The sequence below is a fragment of the Ovis canadensis genome, chromosome 3 (assembly GCF_042477335.2).
Source record: "Ovis canadensis isolate MfBH-ARS-UI-01 breed Bighorn chromosome 3, ARS-UI_OviCan_v2, whole genome shotgun sequence".
Taxonomy (NCBI): Eukaryota; Metazoa; Chordata; class Mammalia; order Artiodactyla; family Bovidae; genus Ovis; species Ovis canadensis.
In genome coordinates, this window is record NC_091247.1 from 139,768,403 (window position 1) to 139,782,126 (window position 13,724).

At 50.3% G+C, this 13,724-nt stretch overlaps 1 protein-coding gene across 1 annotated transcript; it reads right to left on the minus strand.

Annotated features, from left to right (window-relative positions):
• Nucleotides 1–1,851: 1,851 nt before the first annotated feature.
• LOC138438198 (keratin, type II cuticular Hb1-like) lies at nt 1,852–8,170 on the minus strand. The gene is made up of 9 exons (XM_069586392.1): nt 7,802–8,170; nt 6,850–7,058; nt 6,009–6,069; nt 5,127–5,222; nt 4,733–4,897; nt 4,358–4,483; nt 3,950–4,170; nt 2,168–2,199; nt 1,852–2,033 (listed from the first exon to the last, which is right to left on the minus strand). The coding sequence occupies exons 1-9, from the start codon at nt 8,168–8,170 to the stop codon at nt 1,852–1,854; spliced, it is 1,461 nt and encodes a 486-aa protein (XP_069442493.1).
• Nucleotides 8,171–13,724: the final 5,554 nt, after the last annotated feature.

Consider the following 13,724-nt stretch of genomic DNA (forward strand, 5'->3'; position numbering starts at 1 on the left):
CCATAGACTGTAGCCTGCCAAGCTCCTCTGTCCATGACATCCAGCACCAAATCCACCCATGTGAAATGAGGCCATTTTGGACCTTCCAGACATCCTAGCATCCCAAACAACATCACATAAAGTAGAAGAACTGCCCAGTAAGCCTATTGAATCATTAGAAAAAATAAAGCATTATGGTTCAAGCCTCTAAATTTTGGAGCGGTATGTTATGTGCAATAGATACCTGAAACCTCCCTACAACCCAGTAGGTGTCATTATTCCATTTTACAGATGAATAAACTATAAAGTTCAGTGACGATCAGTGTCTTGCCAACAATTACAGAACTAGGAAACGGCTGAACCAACATTCAAACATAGGCTTGTATTAACCAAACTCCTTTAAATACACAATCTTACTTAGGGAGCCAGAAGGAGCCTTAGGAATAGTGTCCACCATCCCTCATTCTCTAGCCAAAGAAACTGAGGCTCAGAGGGCAGAAGCGACTTGCCCAAAGTCACCCAGCTAGGAAATGGCAGAGTCAGGACTCTGAATTAGAAGCCTGGTTCTCCTGACCCTCAACCTGGAGCTCTTCCTCTCCCTCACACTGTTGTCCCTCATGCCTTCCTTTCATTCTTGCCCTCACCCACATACTTTTCCCCTCCAGGAATGTCCTTGGCAGGTTGGCAGAAGGATCACGCTGGGTGAGAAGCCGTAGGGCACATCTGGCCATGTCTAGGGACAGCTTCGGTTGTCACAGCTGGGGGAGGGTGGACTACTACTGCCATGTAGTGGGTAGAGGCCAGTGGGCAAGTCACTGATCCTCACTAAATTTTAGCTTCTTCATCTTTAAAGTGGAATAATGATACCTACTGGATTATAGGGAGGTTTCAGCTGTCTATTGCCCTTCTGGTTCCCTAAGTAAAATGATGTATTAAAGAGTTGGTTAAACCTACGTTTGAATGTTGATTCAGTCATTTACTAGTTCAGTAACTGTGAGCAAATCACTGATCCTCCAATGCACAGGATACTTGCCCCCCCAATAAGGAAGTCTCTAGCCCAAAATGTCAGTAGTGTTGAAGTCGAGAATCCTTGGTCTAGAGAAACCCATGACCACACAAGGCAGGGAGGGATTCTCCATCCCCAGGGGTCTTCTCTCGTTTTCTCAAGGCTCCGGTGGCTCAAGGCCAGGTGGGCAGCTTCTACCACATCGTTTTCACCTAATGAAAAATAACTGAGTGCATGAGAGGTCCTGAGGACATCTCTGGCAGGAAGCACCTATCTCAGGAGGGCCCTGGCATTTATGAGGCTCTGAGGCACCAGGTCTGATCAGCCACAATTAGTTTATTGGAAGCAAAGAGTGAGACAGACAAAAGAGAGCGTGCAGGCAGTTGACTCATTAGCTTCGTAGAAGCCTTCGCGGGCATCCTTGAAAGGTGATGGTCTCCCCTCCCACAGGGCACGGCCCTCAAAGAGTTACAGGAAAACCACCGCCAGTGTTCCCCACGTCCATGCCGCAGGTACCCCACGATGTGCAGATCTGGAGTTTCCGGGGCCTGTCCCCCCCGTTCCTCCAAGATTAGGTGAAGGGGATCAGGCAGGACCAAAGAATCCAGCAAAACCCAGAAGGCAGAAGAAGGCATGAATCCTCAAGACAGCAAAAGGACTACTAGGAAAGGCTACAGAAAGAGGTCAGGGTGCGCCCCAGCCTCCCCGGGGCTCAGGTGCCTGGCAGATGGCACGCAAAGGAAGCAGAGAGGGAGCAGGGAAGAAGGACCCTGCAGGCCCGCGGGCGGCCCCGGGGCGGGGGGGCGGGGGTGCAACGGGAGGGGCGTTCCGGTGGAGCGAGGGCCTGGCTGGGCCGGAAGGCGACCTTAGCACTTCTTACAGCCCAGGATGCTGCCGCCCACCCTAGAGCAGGGGCTGCAGACGTCAGAGGTGCCCACCACCACGTTGCCGCTGCAGGGGGCGCTGCAGACGCTGGTGGTGACGGCAGGGGCAGCACCGGAGGCGCAGAGATCGCCACAGACGACGCCACCGCGGGAGCTGCTGACGCCTGAATGCGGGGAGAACAGGCAGAGACGCGGTCAGACACTGCCCCAGCCAGGCGGCGTGGGGCGGCGAACGTGCCCCCTCCCTAAAGGCATTGTGACCACCCGGCTGGAGAATGGGGAGGGGCGGGCTACTTACAGACATTCACAGCCCCGACGCCCTCGCACAGCCTGCGGGCAAAGGAAAAGAGAAAGGTCAGCGCCCTGAAAAGCCGCCGGTCCACACAGCCAAGGTGAAAGGTGAGGTCCCCCGCCCTCATTCTGAGCACTTGCCCCGGAAAGGCGCCATTAAGCGGTAGCCCCGGGTCACTGTATGGGTTCTCTCTAGCCCTTATTAGCTGAGCAACCTCGGATTTAGGGGCTTCCCAGGTGGTGCTAGTAGTAAATTACCTGCCTGCCAATGCAAGAGACATAAGAGCTGCGGATTCGATCCCTAAGTCGGGAAGATGCCCTGAAGCAGGGCATGGCCATCCACTCCAGTATTCTTGCCTGGAGAATCCCATGGACAGAGAAGCCTGGCAGGCTACAGTCCATTGGGTAGGAAAGAGTCGGACAGGACTGAAGCAACTTAGCACACACACAGCCAGCCTCCTGGGGAAAATCTACTCCCTGAACTTTGCGGGGATGAACTCAAACTGTGCCTGTAAGTGCCTGATTTCTGCCATCAGGAACGGTAGTGCTTCGGAAATGGTAGCTCCTACTGTTTCTTTCCGTTCTAATTGACTTGTAAATGTATTCGAGGAGCAGCAGATTTAAATTCCTGAATCTGGTCTGACTGGTATCACTAAAGCATGGGCTTCCAGAGGACAGAATTTTTTTGTCTATCCTTTTTCCCCCGCTGCAGAATCGAAAGTGCCCCCAGGTGATGCTTGGCTCAATAAATAACTTGCATGAATGAATGGGATGTTAGAACCCATTGAGAGCAGACTCTGAGATTAGCTACATCTAGTCCCTCACTTAACAAATGGATAAACTGAGGCCCAGAAAGAGGAAATAACCAGTGCCACTCCAGCCACCTAACTCCATCCAACCTGGGTTTCCTTCCTACGCGATGCTGTCTCCTTAAGGAAAACAAAGACCCTCTGAGAGACCAAAGCAAAGGGTTGTCTTAATCAGCTTCAGAAACAAGGACAGTCTGCCGCTCACAATCTACCTTCCCAGGCCCATGTTTCCTAGGGAATCCACAGCAGAGCTCCTGAGCTCATTCCAAGAGTGTCTGGGGCAGAGGGATGGACCCTTCTGTTTCCAGGGGGAGAACCAAAGGGCACAGCCTGTGACTGTTGTCCTCCCAGAAGCGGTTCAGCCGCCCTCCACCTGAACATAGACTTCTAATGACCAGTGGGTCTCCCTTTGTGCTCAAAAGAAGCGACAAGAAAAATGCCCAGAGCAGGCTACAGCTGCTTCAAGGGACCAGTCCCTGTTATCTGTCTACCCTTAATTTCACTTGCTGCAATGAACAAACACTTAGGCAAAGGCACTATATATTTAGAATATATAAGTGTGTGTTGATAAAATCATCTATTGACGCTGTCATTGGGAGGAAATCTGAACTCCCAGGGCTGGAGCCAAGGCCAAGTTTGAGAATAGAGTTGGAACCCTGAGGGGCATGTGCAGTGAGGGCCAGGAGAGAAGAATCACTATTGAAGGAAGGCGACCTAGCCCAGACAGGGCTCCTCAGGAACAGCAATTACTATGCCCTTGACTCTGGGCTGTGAGAAACAGATTTGCAAAAGCACCAATCCCAGATCAGCACCTAAGTGGGCATGAGAAACTGAAATGGGGCTAGAAACATACCTAAAGAAATTACTCAAATTACCTGTCCAGTTGCAGGATGGGGAGCTTTGTCAAGTAGGAAAGTCAGGGACACCACATGATGAGAACCCAGGCAGGGCTGGGAGAGAAATTTGCCTACAGTACCCACCTCTGCTCCTCGCCCTCCAGCAGGCGCCTGTAGGTGGCGATCTCGATGTCCAGGCCCAGCTTGGAGTTCATCACCTCCTGGTACTCCTTGAGCAGGCAGGCCATGTCCTGCTTGGCCTTCTGCAGGGCCTCCTCCAGCCCGGCCAGCTTGCGCTTGGCATCAGCGAGGGCTGCCTCGCCCTGCTGCTCAGCCTGGGTGACTGCAGCCTCCAGCTTGGAGTTCTAAGGGCCCAGGAGAGAACAAGGTGGGTTATGGTCTCTCCACACAGCAGGAATCTCTCCCCTTCATCACCTGGATCACCCGGAGTGACCACAGCCTTGGTCTCAAGTCGTGCAAATGGACTGGAACATCGATGGTGAGATCCATCTGGGCCTGTGGGAACCTGGGTGGGCCTCAAACAGCTCCTACCTGGCACTTGGCATTCTCGACCTCAGCTGTCAGCCTCTGGATCACGCGGTTCAGCTCATTGATCTCCTCCTTGGTGCGACGCAAGGTCTCCCCATGTCGGATCACTGTAGCCTTGATCTCCTCACACTGGTGGGAAGCAGAGAGGCTTGTGAAGCTCAGGACAGGACATTCCACCCATTCAAGACACTACAGATGTCCAGTGCACAGCCTGTGAAACCATATATGCAGCCCTGTCCTCCCACTATAACCTGAGAACTGTCTGCACTTCTGTCAGAATCTCTAGAAATCCAAATTGCCAGACAAAAGAAGCCTTGTTATTGTATGCCTCACATCCCTTCCATCATGTCTAGAAGGCAGGTGTCCTGGAGCACTCACCTTGCTGCGGTACCAGCTCTCAGCCTCGGCCCGGCTGCGGCTGGCAATGTCATCATAGTGAGCCTTGATCTCAGCCACAATGTTGTCCATGTTCAGATCCCGGCTGTTGTCCATCTTGACGATGACCGAGGTGTCTGAGATGTGGGCTTGGAGAACTCGGATCTCCTGCAGATGGTGGGGCGGGAGGGTGGAAGGGTCTTGTTTACACCTTGGCTTCCCCCACCACAGTGTGTACAAGCCTTCTCAGCTCTCCTGATCTCCCTGGGCCTCCCAGAGGCCCCCCTGTGACAGCCTCATGGACTGTAGCTCCTGCTCAAACTCCTGTCCAACTCCGACCCCAAACCAACACCCTCTCTTCCGGATCCTGGTTTCTGCCAGGGCTACAATCACTCACCTCCTCATACAGTCGCCGAAGGAAGTCGGTCTCCTGAATCAAGGCCTCCACATTGGCCTCAAGGTCTGATTTGCGGAGGTAGGCACAGTCCACATCCTGGGAAGATGGGGAGTCTTTGAGCAAAGGGGTCCCCTGGTGATCATCATCACCCCAAATTCCTCTCTCTTCTCACCCATTACAAGGAGGTGAGGAGGCAAGGATTCCCTGTGTTCCTCTTCCTGTCCCATCTCCATGCTGCCCTTCCCTGAAGGCATCTCATAACCTCCTCCCCTTCGAAGAACAAATGCCTTGTGCCTTGGAGATGAACCACCAACCTTTCACCCTTCCTTCCTGAGACCTCTCACTTTCCAGCTCTCCTTTTCCCCTTCGCTGCACCAAAAAGCCTGCCAGACTGGCTCCCTCGCTCAACCACCTTGACCTTTCCCTCTTTCCCTATAGCTCACCAAGACTCCACCTGGCCACTGTTGGCTCTGCTCCATCCTCCCTTAGATCCTGGGACTGTGCCCCTCCTCTTAACCAGACTCCTGAAACACTAGAAAGGACACCATCCCTCAGAGAGAGGGATGAGCTACAGAGAGACTGAAGCTACCATGCCTCCACGGAATCCCAGCCACAGACTACTACTTCTGAAACACCACAGAACATCCAGAGGTCAATTCAGCTATACCCTGGCTTCAGGGCAAGGTGTTAGTGGATTGTCCAAGGTTACTGCCCTGGCCAAAGCCTTGGATGTGCCTTTCATGACCTGGTCTATGGGAATTTCCCATCCTGACTTGGCAAAGTCACTGCTCCCCAAAGAAGATGAGACCATTGTTCTCCACAATGAGAGCCTGTCATTCTGAAATCCTTCATGGCTCTGCTTCCCGATCCCATGTTACTCACCTTCTTCAGAGCCACAAACTCATTCTCGGCTGTTGCTCTCAAAGCAATTTCCTCCTCGTACCTGGGGAAGAGGGCAGAGAGGGGAATCATGACAGGGCAGGTCTCCCCAGAGCCCCCTCCACATTTTACCAGTGAAGGGGACAACACTAGGGACCTTCCCACACAGCCAGATCCCTGGCAGCCCTGCTGGGTCCTCTCTGGTTGGACTTGGGGTGTGTCTATGATTCTCTCTCCACTTGGAATTGACGGATCCAGGGGGTGACTCTTCTAGAACCTCACAGCCCTGCTGCCCAAACTGCTCTGAGGTCACCTCTGGAGGAAAATAAGGACTCAGCCCTGGCTAGGAGTGGACAACAGCCCGTCTGGGACACTGCAGCCCCAGCCTCTCCCCACCTGGGTGTCCAACCTAGCTCAGCTGGGGGAGGACCTATGAATCTCAGAGGCCATCAGCATTAGAGCAAGCTAGACAGTGGGACACCCAGAGACCCAGCACCTGGCAGCCCTGAGAGACGCTGAGACTCATATCACATCCAGGTGCTACAGGTGGGAGCCTGAAGGGCCAGGCCTGGGAGAATGCAGAAGCCTCCTCCCCACAGAGCACAGGGCACTGTTGCTGGGTGATCAGGCTTCCAGAAGAGAAGCCTGAAGGAGGAGAGAGCTCCTAGGGAATCATGGCCCTACTCACAGGCGTCTGAGCAATGACTGCCTGATGGGAAGATCCTGCTGCATACCACCAACTTGCCCTGCATGGTCACATCCCCTTTGAAATTCTCCAATCTCGTCCAGTGGGTTGAATCCATGTCCAGTTCCTGTGCCCAACATCACCCCCAGCCACACTCACTTCTTCTTGTAGCCCTCCAGCACCTCCTGCAGGCTGTTGAGCTCTGAGGACAGCCTCCCGCTGTCAGCCTCTGCGCACTCAGCCTCCCGCCTCAGCGTCTCGATGTAGCCACTGAACAGGGGCTCGAGGTTGCTCTCGCAGCACTGGCGGTTCTGGTAGAACTGCAGCTTGGTCTCCAGCAGCTTGTTCTGCTGCTCCAGGAAGCGCACCTGCCATTTGGGGTGGGAGAAGGGGTCAGATGGCTCCTACTGCCCCAAAGCCTATTTGGGGGATAGAGGGGATTGGGGAGTGTACTGACTGCTTTATAGTAAACTCCAAAACCAGGAGTTCAGCAGAAATTAGACAGAGGGGGCAGTGGGAGACAAGGCAATTTCTGGATTTCAAGATAGTGATCATGTTTATATTTTCTATATTAGGGTGAGAGCAAGGTGTTTGGAAAGACCATTCACTTCTCAGGTGAACTGAGTTATCCTGACCTGCTGAGTCTAGATGGCATGTGATCAGGAGCTAAGTAGAGCTCTTTTTGCATTTGACTGCCCCATCAGTGCCCAGCTGGGACTTGGGCATGGGGTGTGGGGGTGGAGGTTCAGAACAGGTGTAATCAAGGACAAATATTTGAAGGCTGAACTGTGGTCCTGTTCCTGTATCTTAGGTGCATTTCTTGAGTCTTGTTTGCATGTATGCTTTCTTCTCTGACATGTGGTTCCAAGCCTTGTCCTTGTCTGTGGGGACCCTGCCTGTCTGGACAGAGGCTGCATATAATAACAGAACTCTAATCAGGAGCCCCTGCTCTAGACTCATCTCTCTGGTCTGTCTGTGCCCTGGATGTGTGTCCATCTCCTCCATCAGCCTGGGGGCTCACTTGGACCGAATATCTCCTGCACCCTGACTAACCCTTGAGTGCCCACCCAGGAAGGGAAGGTTCAGGAAGGGTGTGATCAAGGACACCCACCTTGTCGATGAAGGCAGCGAACCTGTTGTTGAGACACTTGATCTGCTCCTTCTCCTCTTGCTTCACGCACTGCGCATTGGGGTCGATCTCCAGGTTGAGGGGCGTGAGGAGGCTCTCATTGACTGACACGGTGGTGATGCAGGGAGGGCTGAGGCCGCCCACGCCGCCGGAGCGGTACCCGAAGCTGCGGCCGCAGGAGCCGGCACGGAAGCCCCCGCAGACGCTGCGGCTGCCGAAGCCCCCGGTGAGGCCGCGGTAGCAGGAGATGCCGCGGTAGGGGGCGGCCGTGATGCAGCAGCGGCCGGGCCGGGGTCCGCAGGCGGAGACGCAGCTGAATGCTGGGACAGCACGGTAAGATCCACAAGTCATGGTGCTGCTTTGGGGCACGGGAGGCTCTCAGGAGGCAGATGGCCTAATGGAGGGCTAGTGGACGAGGAGTTCACTTCTTGGACATCATTGGGCCTTTATATATGTTTGGAGCCTGATGTATCCACGTGTTAGCAGCAATTAGACGTGTTTATGGGCTTGGGTTGTTTAGCTGCTGTTGCTCCTTCCTTAATGTGCTTAATTGGGTGCCAGATGCTGCCAGATGTTTATGGCCTTTTACCCTAAACTGCACAATTTTTGTCCTCAAAGGGCCAGCTCACCTCTCCTCACCCCACCCCAAACTCCTCATACACAGGTGGCGAAAGGTTTCTGAGGATAGGGGAGCGGTGACTCACGTTGGAAAAGAGGGCGGGGAAAGGCGGGGCTGCGGCTTCTTTCGTACCACCCATTTGATGTGCTCATGCCGCTGTCCGTGGTGCTGATCACATCGGCACTGCAACACTGGGAGAGCGTAAGATCAACAGAGATCAACTTGAGATCGTTCCGTGATTTCCTTCACAGGGATGGCTGTTTTTACAGCAGCAAAGCCTCACACACCTGCTCCCAGATTCCTCACCTGCACCCATCAGCCACCTCTCTGTATCTTATCTCTCTCTGTTTCTCTCTCACACACACATGTACACACACACATGCTGGATTTCCCATCAACAATCTCACAGATACTCATACGTGCTCATACACACCTGCATCCACCTCCACTTGCACCTGACAAGTCCGCTTCTTAGACCTTATTTGTCAGCCTGCGCTGAGAGGAGGCATGCCCTCCCACAGATCTTCCATGAGGCCTAAGGGGGCACACCTTGGCTCAGTGGTCTTAAGAATGCCCAACCATTTCCAACAAGGCCCAAAGCAAGGATAGCCTGTCTCGATTTCACCTCCAGGCTCCATGGTTTCTCCAGGGCCCAGAAGGACTGGGGTAGACACAGCTATTATAAGTCTTTATAGCTTTTGGCTCAGAATACAAGGGAGTCTTTCTAGAGAGAACCATATAGGGGGAGCATCCAGCCCCCTGCCATCACCCCCCGATCCTGTATTGCTTTCCATGTTCTAACAACCCTGCAACATCCTTCCTTTTACAGCAATTTGTCAATAGGATTGGAAGATGCTAATCCATATTGTCAGAACAAATCCATATTGGTGTGAGCCATCCATCCAACATAGTTAGATTGGTCCTTGAACCCTAAAAGGCAGGGTAGGAACCAGGGCTCTTCCATGATTAGCTCTATGTGATCTAGGGGGGCAAGGTAGTTCACTCCTCCGGGAAATGGATTAAGCGTCTTCTTCCCAGGGATGCCTTGGAGAATTACAGAGATGTTCATGCACTCAGTAAACTCCAGAGCACTGTGCAGATGTGCTTTGTTGTAATCATTAAGAAGCAAGAGGCTCTGGGACTGCATTTTCTCAGAGTTCACATCGTGACCCACAGATAGAAGCAACCAGAGTTTTAATGAAACAGGTTAGGACAAAATCAAGTAGAGCAGAATATAGTAGGAAACATCAGAGTGTAGCATGCGCAATAAAAACATTTCAGGATCTTTTATTTCAATAGTGATATGTACATATGTGTGCGCTTAATCACTATGAAAAATTATTTCTTACTATAATTGGAACTAAAAAGTTTAAATACATGGCTTATCAGTTAAGAACACAGACCCAGAGTCCAAACTGCCTAGTTTCAAAGTCCACCTTTGCCAGTTTCTAGCTATATAACTTCAGGCAATTTCTTAACCTCTCCCTATCTCATTTCATGATTTGTAAAACAGGGGTAATGCTACCTACCTCATATAGTTTTTATAAGGATTAAAAGAATTAATCCATGTCAAGCAGTTAAAATAGAGCCTGACACACTCTTAAGGATGTAATCATATTAGTGGTAGGTGTCGCTGCTGCTGTGGTTATAATGTCAGGTTTGATGGAGAGGTAGAGATATGTGTTATTATTGTAGTTGCTACTGCTGCTGCTGTGGATATATCAGCAGGTTTGATGGAATATACCTACCTACATTACTAAACCACATATGTAAAATACCCAGTAATGATGCCTATCTTAAAGGAATAATGAAGTGAAATGAAGTGAAAGTCGCTCAGTCATGTCCTACTCTTTGTGACCCCATGGTCTATACAGTCCATGGAATTCTCCAGGCCAGAATACTGGAGTAGGTAGCCTTTCCCTTCTCCAGGGGATCTTCCCACCCCAGGGATCAAACCTAGCTCTCCCACATTGCAGGCAGAATAGACAGATTAAATTTTTAAATACATGGATAATTCTTAACAGCTGGCACATAGCAAGTGCTCAGTAAATGTTATCAACTCTTATTCTACCATGTGGTTAGTCTTAGGGGCAAGTAGAACTGGAGACCTTTCCTTTATCCTGAAAAAGAACACAAAATCAAAGGTCCATCCTCAAGCCCAACTACCTGAGGGAAGGCCCAATGAGAATCTCTCTTCTTAGGCAAAGGGAAAGTGTCACCAATCCTCAGATTACTACACTACTGGGTGAAAAGAAAAGCTTGTACAGTCCAAAAAGTCTTTTATCTGTTATAATTGATAAATTTGTGTTCCTTATTTGGCCATAACAGACCATCAGAAATCTTTAGCCACAAATCAATGACATGCTCATTCACCTTGTCTAATGGTGATTTTTTTTTTGGGGGGGGGCCTAATTCCAAAACCTCCTGATTGATCAGTAGCCCAGGGATATCATGGGGTTGAGGCTGACAATCCATCCAAGTATGATGGAACTCTAAAGAGAGCAGGACTTCCACTGTGGCTGGACAGATGGAAGTTGGATTTGAAGAAAAACTTGCCAGAAGGAGGGCAAATAGTCATGCCTTCCTAAGGAGCTTGCATTATGTCTCCCATTTAGGGGAGCTTTATGTAAAAGAGAAACATTCTTTATTCTGGAATGGCCATCATGTTTGTGGAGACAGGGTGAATCAAAAGACCTTTATATCTGGAGATCAGAGCCTCTTCTTTTAGCCCAAGTAGATCTTGTTTCAAGGGATGCCTGGAGAGAAGGGGTAAATCCGGTAATTTTAACACTGAGAAGTTCTTTTTCAAGACTCCCTCTAGTCCATCCTGCTCCTGTGAAGGATGTTGCAAAGCCGATGCCCCAAGATGGACAGTGGGTTAGACAAGGTAACATCTTGTTGTTAGATTCAAGAATTTTGTGATTGATGTATCCCTGCAATATGATGAACCCTATCTTAAGTTTGGAAGGAGAGAGGAAAGCACTAAGAGGAGAAAGGAACTATGGATTCTGGAACTCCTGATCTGACAGGGAAGACAGACCCAGAAGTTCAGAAGTTCATGAGAAAAGGCAGAAGGCTGAAGAGAGTTTGTTTATAGCTATACCATCAGATCCTCAGGAGCTCAATGCCTATTGACAGTGCCCATTCTGGGACAGTGTGAAATACAGTTAGTCTGATGAGAAAGGTATGAATGGATCCCTAGAAAGGGTGAGGACAGGCTTCATAAAGCAGCAGGAGGGACAGTGTTGGTAAAAAGATGTGCATGGAGGTATTTCAGAGAGTAGACAGTGGGGGCAATCTGAGGGCCCTTGCAGAAGAGGATGGGATCATGAGATGCTGTGACAGTGGAGAACCAGTGGAAACAGAGACCTCCAAAGCAGGGCCCATGTCATTCTGCTGCATGGCAGCAGACTGGGAAGCAGCCTGTGAACTCTGCATCTGGAAGATACCAAAGCTCTAGGCTTGCAGGTATCCAAGAGGTGTGCCAGAGCTCTGCCCCTCAGCCAAGACAGCCTGGGACAGTGACCAATTGTCCATGAGAGCTCACCAGAGGAGGGAGGGCCAAAGGCAGTCCTGGAGAATCTGGCAGAGTTGGAAGCCTGACTCAGGAGCTCCATCCTTGGTGAGGTCCTTTCCCACCAACCAGGCTGAGCCCCTGTACATCCTCCAGCCCATGTCCATGCCCCATAAGGGCTCATTTCTTTAGAGCTGGAGCCTACCCTTTATGTAAGTCTAGACCTGTGCCCCTTCCCCCATGAACCTCCTTTGCTCTTCCACCATGGAGTGTCCCCCCACTATTCTCCCATGGTCTTGCCCTTCTTTTTCCTCCACTGTCCTCCACTTCCCTCCTCTCCCCTCTGTCTCCCCTAGTCTTCCGTCCATGCCATTCTCCTCACCCCAGTCAGTCTCCATCCTTCTTCCAAGTGGCCCTGGAGAGTAATAATCTAAAAGCAAGCATCTTTCTTCCTCCTTTCCTCTAGAAAACTACCTTCCATCCACTTCTCTCTCCTCAACCCTACCCCATCTCTACTCTGGCTCATGGCCTTCAGAATTCTTGCCTTGTTGTCTGCCTTTCCCTTCCACTCCCATCATCACTCAGGTTGAGGAGTTTGCTTTGGTAAAGGACACATCCACTCACTTCATCTTTCCTTCAGGCCCCAGCCAAGAACCTCTCCCCACCCCACCCCCACCCTTAGGAATGGCCGCCATCCGGTCTGCTTCATCTGGTCCCCACCCCATCTTACCAGAACAAGCTTTGCATAATTAACCATCAAGCTTTGATGGCTCCATTACTCAGCACCTAATGTGCATCTGTGATTCATTTCATTCACGCAACAAATATTTACTGAGCACCTACTGTGTGCCAAGTCCTTGGAATATAGCCATGAACCAAATGTTTGTACCCATCGGTATGCTGCAGGGTTTGCATTTTTGTTCATGATCTGGGTATATGTACAGCTTTTCCCTTGGAAGTTCACAACAAATAAGAGTGAGCTCTCCTCATCCTCTGGTCCTGCACCCTGAGAGCATGCTGAAGGACCCAAAAGAGGTACTGGAGCGAGAGGAATAGTGAGCGTGTGTGAATGTACCATGTACCATGTGATGCTTTAGTGATGGAAGACAGTGGATGGACAAGACTACGATCAAGCTTTTCCATTGCGATCAAATACACCAGGCTACGAGTGCCAGCTCTGCCTCTAACTACAACCTGAGCAAATCTCTTGACCCTCTAGTCCTCAGTGTCCTCATCTGTAAAACAAGAATAATAACACTAGCATCAAAGGACAATTTGTAAAAATTAAATGCATTAATGCAAGTTGGGCAGTCAGTATAGTATCTACTATGAAATAAGTTGAACATCAACAGACGTTGTTACAAGTTTGGAAGACTGTTCATAAAATAGGTTTCTATGCTAAGCATATGCTACCTGAATAATTTTTTTAAATAACCACATACCCTAGAAAAACTTGTACAGATATACCAGAAGACATGGGAAATAATGTTCATGGCAGATCTGTTCATAATACACTCTGGGAACAGCCTCAAGGCCTTGGAGGTGGAAAGATGAATAAACTGTGACATATTCCTACAGAGAGTACAATCCACAGTGAACATGAACACAATACAGCTACAGGAAGCAACTTTGAACAAAGGAATACACACAATGTGCTTCCATTTATATGAAGTTCAAAAACTGGAATATATGGTTTAGAGATGCATTCCTTGGTCCTTAAACTAAAGAAAAGCAAAGGAATCATTCAACACAAAATCCCAGAGAACCATCCT